Consider the following 18,648-nt stretch of genomic DNA (forward strand, 5'->3'; position numbering starts at 1 on the left):
AAAACAACAAAAAAAAAACTGACTGAATTAGTTTGATTTAATTCCAACATTTGATAAACCGATTTAATTGGTTTAATGCTGATTCACTTTAATATGATCAATAAGGTAAAACAAAAGATGCTCCAAGAAAATGCACTAAATGAATAGCTATTTTTACAATTATGTTTAAATTTCAAGTTGAAGTGGACAACAAACATACCTTAAAAGCAATTGGTAAACAAAAGAAATATTTCTAAGAGACAACTATAACAACATCCCAAAGGAAAATTAACTAATTAGAAACAGTCAATACACTTATAGCAACTGTTTAACAAAGCCTTCTATCAATCTTGTTTCTTTTTCTTCCTTTTCAGATATTCATTTGCCTATTCTCGGTCGATGATTACGCGTTGAGGAGATATCGAAACTTGTTTAGCAGAATGCTCAGAAGCAGAAGCCAGGCCCTGCAACATTCTTAGAATCTCTGTAGTGTCCTCCAAATAATACTTGGCCTTACTTGGTTTCTGGCCAACTGTGCAAGCAAACACTTCAGCAACGGGGGAAAGTGAGGCACTTGCGACAGCACTCATTATAACCTCGAACATATCCTCATCTGATCGATCATCCCCTATGCAGAGCACGAAGTCTGGTATTGTTCCTTTCTTCTGCATTGTTTCTAGGAGACGTTCTGCTACAAGACCTTTGTTGACACCCTAGGAGGTCGAAATGAACGTTCATGGCAAAAGCAAACCATCAAATTGAAGTCAAAGAAAACAGAAAGGATGAGAAATTCGAATCAGAAAAAGAGATATAATTTTAATTTTCCAACTTCAGGAAACCAAAGAAAGGTAACATGATTAATGTACTTTTATGAATGAACATGATTTATAGTGTGTAAGTTATTTTAAGAAAGCATGCTTAGTTCTAAAATAGAGTTGCTGACTCTTTTGCAGAGCATGTTTGAACTCTAAACACAACTCCAAATTCTCCAAATGTGATTAGTGTCCAAATAAAACCTATAAAGTTATCATATATATTAAATTTCATTATAGAACCAATACTTAAGGTTCAGTATTTTTGGTTTACTTCTTAAATTTTACATAAGGAAGCAACTAACAAATTTTTATCACGTTATCTGCCGTAAGAGATCAAATGCTTGAAAACAGTGGCTTAAAACACTAGCTGAGTTAGAGGCTGTAAGCAACTTTTATGGTCAGTAATATGGGAGAATCATGGAAATTGAAGCAATGAGTAACAACAATGGGCTTGATTGAAGATTTTTTAGACAGTAAAAAGGAGGTTCTCAGGTCAAAATAGTATAGACTAGAATGAATAGGATTCTTAGATGTCTTCACAATATACAAGATTCGTGGAAGTGCTTCATGCGAGATATGTGAAAGAAGACATCATACTGCTCACCTGAGGCTTCACTTCTACAATGTTCTGGCCACTCTTGACAGTAACCGGTTCATTTGCAAGAACACTTTCCAAGTGATCTAGAAGCTCTTTTGCCTGACATGAGCCAAAATCTGGATCTGCATATTGGTAATTCCAAACAAGTGTGCTTTCCTTGCTATCTATGAAAGAACCATCAGTGGTTTCTGTGTAGAGGCTCATTACAGGCTCAGCAATCTGCTTCCAATAAAAATCTACTACTGCAACACAAGTTTCCCATTTGGCATCATGATTTGGCCTGAAAAGGAATTGTTTCAGCTTTATAGAGAAAACAAAACATCAAGCACCGAGAGCAGGTGGAGACAGTTAAAGTTAAGGAAAAGCACTAATTAACTCCTCCGACCAGTTTCCCATAAACTGTGTGCTGTGTGCATAGACACAAAACAGACATCTGTAAAAATTGAAGGAGACTGCCACCTTAGGAGTAGAAATACACATATACACTCGGGCAGTTAAGATCTTCTGTTTTCACTAAGAACAATTTTTTACATTATAGAAGCACGACCTAAGTTATGGAAAGACGTTGATTTTCATATGTTGCTATTCCCTCGAAATAACTATCGAGGTGCTACCAAAACCAAACTCTGGCAGCTTCCACCATAGAAGCGCCAAGTCCAAGTTTAACCATAATTACAACCACCCCAAGAACTATGTTGTTCTGCAGCTGGACAGCTGGTCACAAAAGCCAAAGAAGCAAATTAGTTTTAGAAACTTTACTGTCTCCTTGAATTGATGTGTGTCAAATGGACAAGAAAATTTTGATCCTGTTGTCCCCCATCCCTTGAGAATGATTAAAGTTAGTGACATCCATAAAAGATATCCTGTAGATGGTCCCACTGAAACGTACCTTGCATGCTCAGTACTGTAGTAAGTATACTTCTAGTTCAACCTCTCAACCAGAGAAAATTGAACAGTTTAATTGGCTCTTGTAGTTAGGACTAGCTCTTTTTGAACTCAATGAATTTGTGCAAAAAGGAGTTGAAATGTGTCATGTGGAAGAGTTCAATATTTTTAACTGGTGCTTGACACAACCAAACTGACGTGAAAAAAACAATTAGTCCTAATTATTTGGTAGAGTGGCATGGACTGATCAATATCTAATTATTGTAAGACCTTATCTTTTCCAGTGCAACTGGGATATCCTGATTGGTCTGAGAATATCCAAAATAAGAAATAAAGCTTAAAGATTGCAGTATGTTATTTGTCAGCTTAAAACATCTTAAACACCACATTGCCTCTCCCCTGGTGGCAGAGACCACCCTAAGGCCTAAAAGAAAGTGAAAACAAGAATGAAGAACCAACGAAAAGTAATACACCAGCAAAACGAGGAACAGAAAGACTATGTCATCTACTAGTCAACTAGTAGCAGAAAGACAGATATAGAAAGTGGAATTTAGCCTCACAGATAAACTTCAACAGCAAGCTGTCGTCTACCTCCGGTTTACTGACTGCATTTAGACCCAGAGTTAGATGTTTCCTAAATATTGTTAGGACTCCTCCTTATCAGGTTTCTCCTTAAGTGTTGATCAATTCTGCTATCTTGCATACTTATTGTCTACTCTTCTGCTTAATATTTATTTGACTAATTGAAGCAAACTCTGTACTTCAGCGAGAACACTTCCCACACACGAAGTCTTGAGATTTCGTTAGTGATTAGCAACAATAATTTTACAACCATGGAACAAATCAACTTGATAATCTATCACTTGGGGGATAATTCCAGGATATAAAATATTTACCTCACAAAATAGCCATGCTCTGCTGCAAGCCCTAGTGTTTCACACGAAGAAAACCACTGAGTTAAAGTTTTTGTGTCTTTTCCACTAACAATGAAAACAATATTCTTTGGATCCCTGCACAAGCTGTTTAAGATACTAATAACCTCTGCATTTGGACCCTTGCTGATAGAGTTTCTGACTGTCATTGTACCATCATAATCCAAAAGGATTGCCCGATGCTTGGTCCTTTTGTAAGCAGATACAATATGCTCAACTGACAGTTTCCGGAAGCTAGGATCCAAAGCAACCACACGGAATCCTAAGCCAAATCCAATACCCCAACACCTCCTTCTCACATGATCCCTACATGATCTTTCAAGATCTTGCAAAAAGCTCTGAGCCCAATATGCCACATCATGAGTGCACACATATTTATAGTGCTTCTCATGCCGCATCTGCTTCTCTGCCTCGGAGACAATTAAAGCAGAATCCATAGCTTCAGAAACAGCATCAATATTCCATGGATTGACCCTTATTGCACCACTTAGAGATGGAGAGCAACCAATAAACTCAGAAACCACCAACATGCTCTTCTTTGGTGCTGTGGGGTTCAAGCCCAAGGTAGCATCCAGCTTCTCCGTTCCTTGCCGGCATATAACATATTCATAAGGTATTAGATTCATTCCATCCCTTACTGCAGTAACAAGACAGCACTCCGCGACAGCATAGTAAGCAATGCGCTCGTAGAACTGAAGAGGCTTATCAACCAGGATAACTGGTTCATATCCAGTCCTTCCAAATTTCTGGTTTATTCTCTTTACAGTAGCATAAGTTTCAGCCTGGACTTCCTGCACATCTTTCCCTCGGCCTCTGGCAGGATTTGCAATTTGAACCAACACCAATTTACCCCTCTGATCAGGATGTTGAGAGAGTAGGAGCTCAAAGGCCAAAAGTTTCAAGCTTATTCCTTTGAATATATCCATGTCATCAACTCCAAGTAACACTGTCTGACCGCAGAATTTATCTCGCAGCTCAGCAACCCTGGTCTCTGTCTCGGGAAGGTCCAGCACTGATTGAAGTTGAACCATATGTATTCCAACTGGCAGAATCTTAATGCTAACAGTGCGGCCATAGTACTCTAATCCTATATAACCTCGTTTAGATTGATATGAAATGCCAAGCATTCTACTACAACAAGAAAGGAAATGTCTAGCATAATCAAAGGTATGAAAGCCTATCAAGTCAGAGTTCAACAGTGCGCGTAGAATCTCATCCCTTACAGGTAGAGTTCGGTATATCTCCGACGATGGAAATGGGCTATGGAGGAAGAAGCCGAGCTTCACTCTGTTAAACCTCTTCCTCAAGAATGTTGGTAACACCATCAAATGGTAATCATGAACCCAAACAAAATCATCATCAGGATTAATGACCTCCATTACTTTGTCTGCAAAGATTTTGTTCACTGAGACATAAGCTTGCCACAGCGAACGATCAAACCGACCACCAAGATCTGGAGATAGCGGAAGCATGTAGTGAAACAAAGGCCATAAATGCTGTTTACAGAAACCGTGATAAAATTTACTGAACAACTCAGGTGGTATAAAAGCTGGTACACATTTGAACGTTTCAAGCAAAGTTTGAGCCACATCATCTTGTTGACTCGGATCAATTTCTTCTTTAAGGCTGCCTACATAAATCACTTCTACATCTTCTCCAAGACCATCTTTGAGCTGTAAAAGAAGGGAATCCTCATCCCAACTAAAGTTCCATCCTTCCTCACCATCTTTTCTCCTATGAGCTCTAAGAGGGAGTTGATTCCCCACAATTATCATCCTCTCTTGAGTAACTGATGATGGAGCATCAGAAGCATTACTTCTACTTTCATCATCAAGCTCAGATAAAACCCCAGCTACAGTAGCTACCCTCGAAAGCTTCCTACCCCCTCGGCCAAACGTTGGCGAATCACCAGAAGTAAGATCTAGTAAGTTGGAATATGACCTTGAAACCATTTTTTTAGCTAATGAAATATCCCTCCTGCAATCAGAAAAAAAAATCCTCCTATGCTCAACTTATAATGCATGGAAATGAAAAGATTGAAAACAGAAAATAAACAAGAAACACACTCAGATCATTGACAAGGTACAAATGCAAACAATCACAGTAAAATATAACAAAGGTCCCACTATATGGTCCATTAAAGATTGATAATCATAGCATTAAAGATGAAGCCAGAAGGGAACACCCCACAAATAATTACAGCTATAAAGAAATTAAAGTAGCTTAACTAAAGCAAAAGAAGACAAAATGAAAATAAAAAACCTGAACCAAAATTTTGAACTTTGATACAGAACCTAAAAAAAAAAAACAGAAATAAGTACTAACAGAAGTCTAGCCACCACCCTAGAGAACAAATCTGATGGCATATGCAAAAATCAGAGAGTAAAAGAGAAGGTTTTGAGGAACAATACTATAAAAAGTCAAAGTTCCAAGAAGGATTTACCTCAAAAGGGCAACCAAGAAACAGACCAGATACCCCACATGTTAAAAGCCTAGCAAGAAATATTGAAATGCAACAAAATTATTCCTTCAAGTAACAAAAAATTGGTTAAAGAGTACACTTGCCAGGAGAAATGGAAACATTTACACCCCACCCTTATCAAGAAAATTGATGGTGATGAAGAAAATGCTATTACAAGTACTCAAGAGGTAAATGAACATCATATAACACTTATAAAAGAAATTAGCAGTCAATTTTAGCTGAGGGGTTCAGTGGTACAAAGAGAAAAAAAGAGGTTACCTTTCAAGAAAACCAAAGAATGATTTTTTAAAATTTTAGAGAACCCAAAGATTCCCACTATGAATATCTTAAGTTAAGATTCTCTTTCTCAAATAAAAAACAATGGCTTCAAGAATAGGCTTTCTTTTTTCTCCCTCTTCTTTCTTTAGCTTGTCTAAATGCACTAATGATATATATTTTTTGCTGCAACCTTCTTTACTGTACTAAAAACCCCAAAAAGGTGGTGTCTTTGTACAAAGAATTGGATTCCTCTCTCTCTCATAACAAACTCACTTAAATTTGTAAAAAGTTTTTTATGAAAGCAAGAAGGGAGAGAGACAGAGAATAGTAAGCACCACCTTCTGGACTCTCTGTTATTTTTTTGTTTTTAATGTCTTTATTATTATACTTTATTTGAATGATGATTGTTACATTTATTTCATAAAATATATTATTTTTTTATTGTACTATATTATACTATTAGTTTAATAAATATAATATTTGAATAGATCGTATAGTTTTTCATGTTATATAATGTTATCAATCATATGAATGATAAATCTAAAAAAAAGAAAGTAGACTACAGGGAAGACTATTATGAAAGTAAATTCAAAATGAGAAGAGAATATTAAAATAACGATGCGATCCTATCAAATTAGTCATTATACATAATGAGACTTTTTATTATTACCTAACAATGAGTTTAAACAATACAATACAATAAATTATAAATAACAATTAAAACAAAGAATATATCTAAACTAACAATACGATATAATACGACAGGTAACAATCATCCAAGGTACTCCATTTGTCCCTAGTTATTTGTCCATTTCTGTTTTGCACACCTATTAAGAAAATGATAATTGACATAGTGAATTTTCTTTCAAAAATCAATTTACTCTTTATTAAAGAGGTTCTCTTTTTCAAAAACATTAACTTTCTAAATAAATTGAGGATATAAAAGGTAAAAAAAAATGTAATTGTTTTTTTTATTTATCAAAAATAACAAGTAACATTTTTAAATTCGACAAGTAAAAAGGGACAAAGCAAGTATTACCCCTTCCGTCCAACAATAGTTGTTCACTATACTATTTTGGGATGTCCAACAATACTTGTCCACTTTATGAAATCAATGGATAATTTTACACTTAGTTCATAATTTACCCTTATCATTAATTATAGTCATTCCCCTATTACAATTTTCAAGGCATTGTATTTATTATACTCCATCTGTTCCTAATTACTTGTCTATTTTTTCATATTATACCCTCAAGAAAGGACAAAAAAAAATCTTTATTATACCCTCAATTTATTATTTTAAAAAAGTTGAACTTCTTGAAAATCTTAAGTTTTTAAGTCATGCACTTCATAATTAATAGGGATAAAATGGTAAACTCACTATATCAATTATTATTTTCTTAATAAATATGTCAATTCAAAAGTTGACAAGTAATTAGGAACAAGGGGGAGAATTTAAAATGTGATAAAGGGACAACTATTATTGTACAAAGAGGTACAATATATTAAAACAATTATTAAACACATAAAATTGACATGGGTTTCAACTCCACGCGACTAGTATGGCGCGTGAATATCACGCATCCTTATTAGGTATAGGACAATCGCTTGTACGGTGGAAACTAGAACGTTGTGGGATGTGTCGACATTTTGGTGTGACTTGTCGGCGAGAGTAATTGTTACGCGCTATGATTTCGAGTGGGATTGGAAAAAAAGAAAAAGGACATATTTTCCTCGACTTGTCCGCTATGTTTGTTTTGTTACTAATCTGACAGGCGAGGTCGTTGTAAATTTCAGGAGTTTTCTAATGTTGCGGGGATTTTTTTAGAGTAAATTTTAGGTTTAACAAACATAAAATTTATATTTGTATGTTATAGTTATAGTTTGTATAATTGCATTTTATAACAAATTGTATGTTTGTTATGGCTATTAATCTGTATATTTCGGTATACAATATATAAAAAATATGCATTTGAGTCTATTTGTATATTTCGGTATACAAATAGGTCTCGCATTTGTATATTTCGATATACAAATGGGTCATGCATTTGTATATTTGGGTCTATTTGTATATTTTGGTATACAAATGGATCCTACATTTGTATATTTTGATATACAAATGGGTCCTGTATTTATATATTTCGGTATACAAATGGGTCATGAATTTGTATATTTCGATCTATTTGTATATTTCGATATACAAATGGGTCATGCATTTGTATATTTGGGTCTATTTGTATATTTTGGTATACAAATAGGTCTCGCATTTGTATATTTCGATATACAAATGGGTCATGCATTTGTATATTTGGGTCTATTTGTATATTTTGGTATACAAATAGGTCTCGCATTTGTATATTTCGATATACAAATGGGTCATGCATTTGTATATTTGGGTCTATTTGTATATTTTGGTATACAAATAGGTCTCGCATTTGTATATTTCGATATACAAATGGGTCATGCATTTGTATATTTGGGTCTATTTGTATATTTTGGTATACAAATAGGTCTCGCATTTGTATATTTCGATATACAAATGGGATGACAAAAAATATGAAATGTTTGCTGCGAATTACAAATAAAAGAAACTATGACTATAACATTTAATTTGAATTAATAATTTGCTATTTTATACAATTTTCCCATTTTTATAAGGTTATTTAGCTTGTGGATTAAATTATTTTGAAATTATATCCTTAAAGATTAATTTATTTTATGTGAGAGAGAACTAAATATTCTTAGATTTGATGGAATAAAATAGAATATTTATAATTAATCTTGAAATGTCTCATTTTATCCTATATGTTAAGCTATTCTTTTAAGTTCATCTTATCCTACATATTAACGATCCTTATAAGTTCTATAAAGAATTATAAATTAAACTAATTTTATATCGCTTAACCAAATTAGAGGTTAAGCTAGTTTGGATAATAGAATATTTGTGACGGTTAGAGAAGTTGATTTTGGTATGATTATTCAACTAATAATATTATTATTTGTTGAAGAAAAATAGAATTAAGAAAGAAAAGCTTCTTAATATTTTCTTTGAGATAATAACTAAGTATTATTTAAGTTGGGCAAATCAATTCCTTATTAGAATGGGTAAAGACGATTAATTATTGACTTGAATTTTTAGATTTTGATATTATTAGATATTGAGAAATTGGCTAATTATGCTCATTCGTATTAAGCGCTCTATTTGAATGGTTGGTGCGTATTGTTTTATATTGTTATGTATCGTACTAGATCTTTATTAGGAAGGAGATTTTCTTAATCTCGAATAAATGAGAAATTTATATTATGAAATATGATTTTTTTAATTTATTTTTCATCCAACCAATTCACTATAAAAATTTATGGAGGAAAATAAATTTTCAATAAAATATTGAAAAGCTTCCTAATTTTTTTCGTGTTAAAACACTACTATTATTTATTTATTTGTTTCTCAATCATTGATTCAATAAGAATATATGTGATCACTGAACATTTTTCAATAAAAACTTTCAATGAGAAAATAGTGATTGTTTTGTTGAATATTATATTCATTTGGATGGACTAAATTATATTATGTCGTTGTCGTTACATAATGTTATGTCTAAACAATTTGAATGATATACATATCAGAAATGATATGCACATAATGTCAAACAATATAATCTAATAAAACTTAAATAATAATCAAAACAGATATTATTATATTTAAACAGATAACACAATGGAAGATAACATATAACAACCAATTATTGTCACTTCTTAATTATATATATATCAAATCAATAAATTTAAAGTTAAAGAGTCACAACTTAAAATGAAAATATATGTATATCATTTAATTATAGGTATATAAATATAAAAGTTCATATGCATGATATACGTTGCAATCTTCTTAAATTTATTGCACTATTAAAGTTCAAAAAGAAAACAATCAATTTTCTGTTAGGAAAAATCACTCCATGCATTATTTCTTGGAGCTTCATGAGAAATACTAATATTGCTTGTTTGCTTATACTTTCTATAATCAGAAAAAGTTCATAACAAAGGGTTTTAAAACAACTTTTTTATTTTTAGAAAAAATAAAGTGCATAGAAATTCTTTTTGAAAAGATAATTGAATACATCCATAAAACTTATTAGACATAACAATCAACCAATTATACGTTTCAGTAAGAAAACTTTTCGAAAACATTCCCCCAAAACTGGCAAAAAAGAAGTATTAAATGCAGTAAGTCTTTTTTGTTTTTTTACCCTTACTATTAAATATTATTCAATATCTAATATATTTTCCAGAACATTAAATTCAATCTATTCAAAGTCTAATATAGTAATATTACCCTTATTATTTATTATTTCTTAAGGTATATGTCAAATCAATAATGAAAAACTATTGTTGAACATTGAAAGTATAATATTATATATATATATATATTATATACCAGAAAAATGTTGTACGTCCAAAAATGAACAAGGAATAGTTGTGAAACGTGGAGTTATTATGGATATAAATAAACTATAGAGTAATTAATTTACTAATTTTTCAGGGGCAAATTTAATGAGCATAACAAGTAATTTGTAAAAGTTAGGAAGTTGCGTTTCATATTGATGAACTGAGGATAGTGATTTATTTACGCTTCAAGTTTTCCCTCAATTATATTGATATCTTTTGTAGCATAATGAGATTTGTCATGATATAGAATTATGAAAATGGTTGATAGTTAAGGTTTACTAAAAATTTTTTTAACCCTAATTAGTAATTACTAATTAGGCACCTAACTTGATAAAAAGGTGCATTATTGAAGAGTTAATAAGTGTTTGTTATAATAATTATAGCTTCCATTTAATCTCACTTTGTCAACGTAACTATAGCCCATGTCCACATTCTATGATGGAATAACGTAATTAATGAATATTTCCCCTTTTTTGGGTCATTTTGCCCAACTTTTCTCAATAAAAATCAATGGAGTGTATAATTATGTTTTATGAATAAGTCAATCGTGGAAACATGGTAAAAAAGCACAGAAAAAATTCATCTAACATATAATAGGATCAAGAAATAAGAACATAGGGAAATATATACAACAACAATGACAATATACACTATATATAATCTTATAAATTGGATCTTGAGAAAATAGATCGTACATAGACTTTCTTCTTACCTCGGGAGGTAGAGAGACTCTAAGATAGACTCCATCCGCTTAAGTAAAAACTTTTTTTTGAAAAAAAAATAATATTAAAAAAGCATGTCAAAGTATTCTTAAAAAGAAAAATAACTACAATAAAGCAATATGATAGTTGAAGTAAAAAAAAACAGTAAATAGGGAAAAATATATAAATGTGTGAATTGTACCTAAACATGTAATTATCAATATATCCAACTATATTTAAATATAAATTATTTACATTACTATCACTATTTATACTTATCAAATTACTGCATATTATCACTATTACAATCTACTGTAGTCAGTCTTTAAGGGACTTACACGACATTTAGTTGTTATTGTTAATATCTCTTAGGGTGTGTTTGGTAGGGAGGAAAATGACTTGTTTTAATGGTGGGGGAGGAGGGTTTTCGGGGGCTTAGGTAGAATTGACGATATAAATTTGACAAAATTAAACAGTTTTAATTTAAATTATATATATTTTTTTAAAATATAATATAATATGTAAAAATTATTAATTTAATATTCACTATTTATAACTCAAACATATTATTAAATTCGAAATCATAAATTTTGTATTCTAGATTCGCCTCTGATGATTGAATGCATTACTCCTTTGTAAGAAGACAACTATCAATAATGTTGTGTACTATTTGTGACAAGTCTAATTGAATAGACACACAACTAAGATATTTCAAAAATGGAAGGAAATTGGTTCCCACCAATATAATGTACATTAAATCATTATATTGTCACTTTTCAATAATGTATCAAAAAACAAAAGAGCAAATAAAAAATTGACGCGTGGAGTGTAATAATTATTTTTAGTTGGTTCATCTAATTGTGCTACCATTGATAATGAGTGATGCCCATCAAAATTATTGTAATTTATAGTGTAATGGTCAAATATATATGGTCATTAATTATTATATTTATTGATAATGTGTTGTTGTCATCTAGTAATTATTAAGTGAAAATGGTCATAATTTGAATTATTATTTTAGTTGAAACTTAATTAGTTTGAAGTAACATGTGATTACCTCTAATGATGATAACTTTGGTTCACCATATAAGAATTTAAGTTTTTAAGTTAGCAAAGAGAATTGGATGATTAATTTTTAATCTCTAGAGCTTAGGTTTAAGCAATTAATATTTTAATCTTGTATTGCTTTCACATCAAAGTACCTCCGTTCACTTCTTTTTTAAGCATAATTTGTTCAAAACTTTTAAAATGAAGTTTGTCTTTAGTAAATAAATATTTATAAACTTTAAAAAATATTATAAATTTGACAATCTTTTAAAAAGAAAAAGGTGAAAATCATTTTGAAATTTCAAGTTTTAATATTAACGCGGATTAATTTATAAAATGTTGTAGGAAAGAGATTGATCTCCTAATATCTCCCAATTACTCCTTCTCACGTTAGACTTCATTGAGATAGAAAATAACATTCTTAATTAAGACCTCACCTAATATAGTAATATTGTACACACACTAATTAAATCGATTAATACATATGTATAATAAATATATATACAATGATTATACACAAATTATATTTTAATTTACATAGTATACTAAAAATTAATGATATTTATTGTTGTGAACTTTTGGTCTGATGTGCGGAGTGAAAAATTCATACATATTTGTTTTTAGTTTTAGGGTTAATTACACTAAACATCATAAATCAAACATCCTCTCCATAATAAAAATCCTACAATCACACTCTTTATAAGATATATCTGAAACTAAATATATTAAAGTATAATTATTATTAGAATTATAAATAAAAAGTTTTTTTTTAATGTAATTTTAAGATAACTTTTAAGTGAAAGAACAAATAAACAAACTAGAACAGAAATGAAAAATTCTTATATAATAAAACATAATTAATAAAAATACAAATAATTTACATGTTTAAAGTGTAGGACACAGTTTACTAATAGTTGGTATATATATCTATCAAAGTAACTTGATTTTCTTCTTCTTTATTTATAAGTTTCGAAAGATACCTATTTCAATTTTTTTTTAATCATTTGTTTTAATCAAATGAGTGAACAAAGATATTCAACAATTTATTTTTATCTTCGTCACTAAATTTGATAAAAATAAATCCACAAACTTTCTATTTATAATTTCAATTTACATTTTAATAATTATATTTAATATATTTAGTTATAAATATATCTCATAGGAGGTGTGAGTACAAAATCTCTATAATAGGAAGAATATAAGTATTTGATTTTAAAATATAAAGAAAATATCTGAAATTAAATTATATAATAAAAATGTTTAGTATAATTAACTCTTTCTCTTAAACACTTATCATCTTAATTTGATGTTTCAACAATTTTAAGATACTTTTTTTTGGTTGGCTTCAATCAATCAATATATACCATATTCGTAAAACAACCCCTCCCTAAAATACATAAAGGTTTACATTATGTTTTTTATCTGGTGCTATTTGATATTTGGATTAAGGTTTGATTAAATTCGAATTCATACACTGCATAACTCATTTCTAAAAGCAGCCACTCAATAGGGCTTTCTCCCTCCCCAAAGGCTCGAAATCAAAACTTTTAACTGAAATAAAGAAATCTCAATCATCTCATCACAATCAATAAATTTATAAAGAAAGTCTTTTGTATTAAGCTAGACAGTTTCACGTGAAAGTTAAAAGAACCAATCTTTTTAGGATAATTTTCTGTTTTTTTTTTGGTACATATCATTTTTGATGAATGACTGTAGGGACAGAATTTTTCTAAATATATGACAAAAAAACACCAAAAAGAGTAAAAGGTGAAAAGCCAAAGCAATACCACTTTTAAATGGGTCATTTGCACTGTTGCACTTTTGGCTATATTATTTTGTGCTGGTCTTTACTTTTTGTTTCTCATAACAAACTATTTTTATTTTCGTGGAACATAATTTTATATTTTTACATCATAACATTTCATAAGTTATATTTAGATATGATTTAAATTTCTAAAAAGATAAAATTATGCCCCATTAGATGTAAATTTAATTGATAAAAAAAAATAGCTCATTTGAAACGAGAAAAACATGAAATTTAATAGGAGGAACTTTTGCATATAGCCACTAAAAAATAGTCTAATTACACTCCATAGCTATAGTTTGCTAATTACGATTCGTAGCTACATGTTATAGGGAGGAGAGTGGCGAGCGAAACTGGGAGAGGGAGGAGAGAGGTGAGCGAGAGAGGGCAGAGAGTGGGAGAGAGGTGAATTGTATATGTATATCGGTTAGATAATTGTATATTATACATATGTATTTGTATATTCTGGCAAGAGAGATTGGGAAAGGGAGGAGAGAGGCGAGTGAGACTGGGAGAGGGAGGAGAGAGGCGAGCGAGAGAGGAAAATAATTTGTATAATTTGCAGGTACGCTTGCATAGCGACAATTTGGCACCAGATATCCGGAGGTGTGGAAAGAGCAGCTGTGAGAAGCGGAAAAACCATCAAAAAACGACGTGTAATATAAAGTTTGAAATTGTACAAATATAATAAAACTCAAAATAATGAATTGATACAAACATAAATGTATGAACTTTAAATAATTATACAAAACATATTTTACAAATTACATTATATAAATTATATTATACAAAATTCAAAAACTACACGTTTATACAAACTTTAAAAAGTTATACACAAAAAGATTGAATGTATATGATGACAAAACTGAAAAACCAAAGGAAATCATCATCATATACAAATACAAACAATCGTATACAAATACAAATCAACCAAAGAATTGTTAGCTGCGAATTATACAAATGTGGCGAATTATACATATACAAACGTGACTAATTATACAAACTCGAAGTCAGCCCATGTAATTAATGTATAATGTTAGTCGCGAGTGATAATTATAGCAAACTATAGCTATGATGAGTAATTAAGTAGTATAAGTTTGCTTAATCGCGTAATTTTCCTATTTATGTTAAAACTTAACCATTTTGTGCACTCACGGCCCACATTCTCGTTTATCTTTACAGCCCATTAAAGAAAAAGAGTTTTGTTTCTCGAGTTAACTTTTTTTTTTTGGCTGAACGTTTCTCAAGTTAACTTAAATAGCCGTTCATCGCAGTGGCGGATGTAGAGTGTGTCCAAAGAGGTCATCCGACCCCCCTCGGAAAAAAATTTACACTATATAGATAAGATCAATTTTTTTGTGTACGTGTATATATTTAAAATTGAACCCCCTGAGCATATGTCAAAGGAGTAGCTCAATGGTTTATGGGGTTTAGGATTTCGCCTATGTGAGCTTTGGGTCACGGGTTCTCGATTCCAGGCAACAACATTTTTTTTTATTTGAACCCCCTTGATAGAATTCCTGCCTCCACCACTGGTTCATCGGATTGTTTGAATTATTAAATATAATAAATATATAATTTATATATAATATATGTATGTAATAAGTGTATAATTTTATATATATTGGTTTAGAAATTTAAACAGTAAATCCGACTAGCTATTTGAAATAAAATAAAATGACGATGACTAACAGTACTATCATAACATTTAGCTTATATATTGAGGAAACATCTTCACATCTTTGAAGATAGTTGCAACTATATATGAAGATTATTCAATAAAATAAAATATACAGATAATTAAAATAACAATTAATTAAGTCAACTAGAATCACAAATGACAATTTCTCTAAGCATAATTATGATTTGCACACATAGTTTGATGATAAAAAAGTGAATTACTAAAACCAATTCTGCTCCTCGATAGATCAAATTCTATCAAATTGTCTTGCATTTGATATCCACCAACAACAATTGCTTGTCCCGTTGCTTTTTTTCGTTCAACAAATGCTAGACATATAACACCTTCCTTAACTTTTACTAGCGAATTCGCTCCGATAATTGTCCAATAAACATTTCGTTTCTGAAATACGAGATTAATTTCAGGTGCATTGTAACCTAGGCGTGACACACCAATATATGTCGAGTCGAAACAAGTCTTAAAAGGTTGCACTGCAGGTACCTTTTTGACTTCTTTTGGCATTTCAGTAATAAAAGCTTTACTTATGATATCGTAAATAGAAGGCTCTAATTCGGTGTACGGAACGTCCGTACTGATTCTCGTTCCGCCTTCTTCGTTTTCGTCTAATGAGAGTAGTGTTTTGTTTAATGGTAAAGTTTTTCCGTTAATTCTAACGGAAGTAACTTGAATGTAATACTCTGGTGAGGGACGAATGATGCGTACATAATGTGGGTAGGTAATGGCAACGAAACGTTGTTGGGTGATTATAGGTGTGTAGATTAGATCTCGCGATGCATCAAATGCGAGGCTAATGAAATAAGGGCTATGTCCGATGAAAATTACACCGCTTCGTTTAGTTGATGAGCTCAAACAAATGGCAAATTGTCTACTGAATTTGAAAATTGATGCAAATTGAGTAGCAAATGATACTGGACTTTGCTGCCCAAAACCAACCATTCCTTTAACATTTTTGCCTAAATTTTGTGTTAAATTGGATGTAGTAGGACAACTAAAGATGAAATTTGGGACGATTGCAACGGGTCCTGGAATTGACCCGTTAATTGATTGGATTGTCAAAACATCCTCTGCAATTTCACCTCCAGTGGAGGTAACAGGATTTGAAACAACGTTATAGCATGAGTTGCAAATTGGTAGTAATGTGTTACTTACATAACAATTTCCACATGATGTTGACCAGGCAAGTTCACATTGCGCTGATTCGCAACGTGCGGGCTTGTACGTTGAGCTTTTGTGGTCATTTTCACAATCAACCCATAGGTTTTCACCACCAAGATTGAGGGCTAATTTAAGAGGGACAAGAGGTGTTCTTTGGTGAATTTGAGTAATGTATTGTAGGCTAGATGGATCTTTCTTGACTAATAGGAATAAAGTTTTGGGGTGGAAATTGGATTTTGATAAAGTAGTGGATGTGATGAGAAGAAAACAAAAGTGAAAAAGATAGTACTTGGAGGGTGACATAGGAGATAATTTCATGATTTTGTAGTATAAGGAGAAAGAATGTAAGCAAAGGATTGTAAACAAAATATTTGGACATATCTTAGGCATGTATTTATAGGCTAAAGTTAGAAGTGCCAAATAAATAGGTTAGCCTGCATGTCAAAATGAGTTGAGTTAATAAATGGGCGAGTTATTGACCCTCTGACCCAACTCTTACTTTTTATAATATATCATATAAAAAATGTTTTTTAAAAAATATTTTGACATGATATCTCATTAATGGATTTGAGCTATATATAAGCTCAAGCTTTGACAAGTTGAAATGAATTGAACTGAAATGAAATGGTTTAAGCTATTAAATGAGCAAATCGATAATCAGATCGCACAAACATGAACAAGTTTTCATGGGCTAATTTTGTTACCTCTAGGCTAAAATATGCAATTTATTTATGAAATATTGCTAGCTAATTAATCGGTTAAACAAGCGTGGCTTTTTAGCCTAAAATGGACATGTAACATATATATCCTATTTTTAAGATTTTAAATTCCACGATTTGAAGAAGGTTTACCGGTAAATATCATTTGAATGAGTTAAACATTATTTATCGATGGTATATAAGACTTAAACTAAACCAACATATTGCTTTCACTCTCAACAACTTTTTTAGTGTACTTAGATTATAACGCCAGTTATGCGACCCATGTGGATATTTGACTAACTCCCCTTTAATTTATTCATTTTCTGTTAATTATTATTACTGTACTTCTAATTAAGCTTTAATTTGCTGCCCAACAAAGTAAGTTGCAAATTGCAGATCTTTCTTCCTTGTGTCCATATAATTTGACCAGTTCCAAATGGTTACCTAGTTATCTTCTTTTTTAGGTTACCAATAATCAATAGATTTAGTACTTTCATAAGAATATTTATGTCTAGTTGACATTCAAGTAACTTAAAACTACTGACATGAGTTGTGGTGGGATAATTGAAATCTCTCCACTCTTAATTTAACCAAAGGTCTCGTGTTTGAGTTCCTAAGAATGGAAATTAAAAATCTTGCAATGCACGACTCGAAATTTAGTTGAGTCAGATATGAGCTGAGCCAGATGAATTTTTTTAATAAAAGTAACTTAAACAGTTTTCTACATTAATTAATTAAGTTAAATAAGGATTAATTCGATTCTTTCAAATGTGACAACCAGACACCTAAAAATGGATAGAACCTTAGGAAGTTCCGTTTGATGGACAAAAAGTACTTCGACTTACTTCAAGAGTCATAAATGCTTAGGATAATACTCTATAATATAATTTATATTTGTTGCACATAAATTATATAAATTATAGCGCACAAAGTCTTGGCTCATACTATATAGGAGTAATACATTGAACAACTATTCTAAAATATATTTATCTAAATACACATCTTAAACTGATACTAAGTATGTATATGTTTTATCCAATATTAACTATGACCAAATATTGAAGGACAATCTTCTGATAAAATAAATAATATGCAATTACCAACAAAGTTATTTTTTTTCAAATTCAAAAAGTTTTCTTACTT

At 31.0% G+C, this 18,648-nt stretch overlaps 2 protein-coding genes across 3 annotated transcripts; both read right to left on the reverse strand.

The window, feature by feature from the left end:
- Positions 1-118: 118 nt before the first annotated feature.
- Positions 119-6,318, reverse strand: LOC102605988 (alpha,alpha-trehalose-phosphate synthase [UDP-forming] 5). Of its 2 annotated transcripts, XM_015311111.1 has the most exons (5): positions 5,950-6,318; positions 5,653-5,701; positions 3,174-5,186; positions 1,399-1,672; positions 119-692 (listed from the first exon to the last, which is right to left on the reverse strand). In XM_015311111.1, the coding sequence occupies exons 3-5, from the start codon at positions 5,159-5,161 to the stop codon at positions 366-368; spliced, it is 2,589 nt and encodes an 862-aa protein (XP_015166597.1). In that variant the 5' UTR covers positions 5,162-5,186; positions 5,653-5,701; positions 5,950-6,318; the 3' UTR covers positions 119-365. The 2 variants fall into 2 exon arrangements, with proteins under 2 accessions (XP_015166597.1, XP_006352882.1); XM_006352820.2 differs by lacking the exon at positions 5,653-5,701.
- Positions 6,319-15,796: 9,478 nt separating this feature from the next.
- LOC107061589 (basic 7S globulin) lies at positions 15,797-16,585 on the reverse strand. Its single transcript, XM_015311092.1, has one exon. The coding sequence runs from the start codon at positions 16,583-16,585 to the stop codon at positions 15,797-15,799; it is 789 nt and encodes a 262-aa protein (XP_015166578.1).
- Between the last annotated feature and the right edge of the window lie 2,063 nt (positions 16,586-18,648).

This window comes from Solanum tuberosum, unplaced genomic scaffold (assembly GCF_000226075.1).
Source record: "Solanum tuberosum cultivar DM 1-3 516 R44 unplaced genomic scaffold, SolTub_3.0 scf00144, whole genome shotgun sequence".
Taxonomy (NCBI): Eukaryota; Viridiplantae; Streptophyta; class Magnoliopsida; order Solanales; family Solanaceae; genus Solanum; species Solanum tuberosum.

Excerpts from the sequence above, each read along its gene's own strand:
- LOC107061589 (XM_015311092.1), bottom strand. The coding sequence starts at position 16,585 with ATGGTTGGTTTTGGGCAGCAAAGTCCAGTATCATTTGCTACTCAATTT.
- LOC102605988 (XM_006352820.2), bottom strand. The coding sequence starts at position 5,161 with ATGGTTTCAAGGTCATATTCCAACTTACTAGATCTTACTTCTGGTGAT. Across the intron at positions 1,673-3,173 it reads GAGCATGGCTATTTTGTGAG|GCCAAATCATGATGCCAAAT; the intron begins GTAAATATTTTA and ends ATTCCTTTTCAG. Across the intron at positions 693-1,398 it reads TTGTAGAAGTGAAGCCTCAG|GGTGTCAACAAAGGTCTTGT; the intron begins GTGAGCAGTATG and ends TCGACCTCCTAG.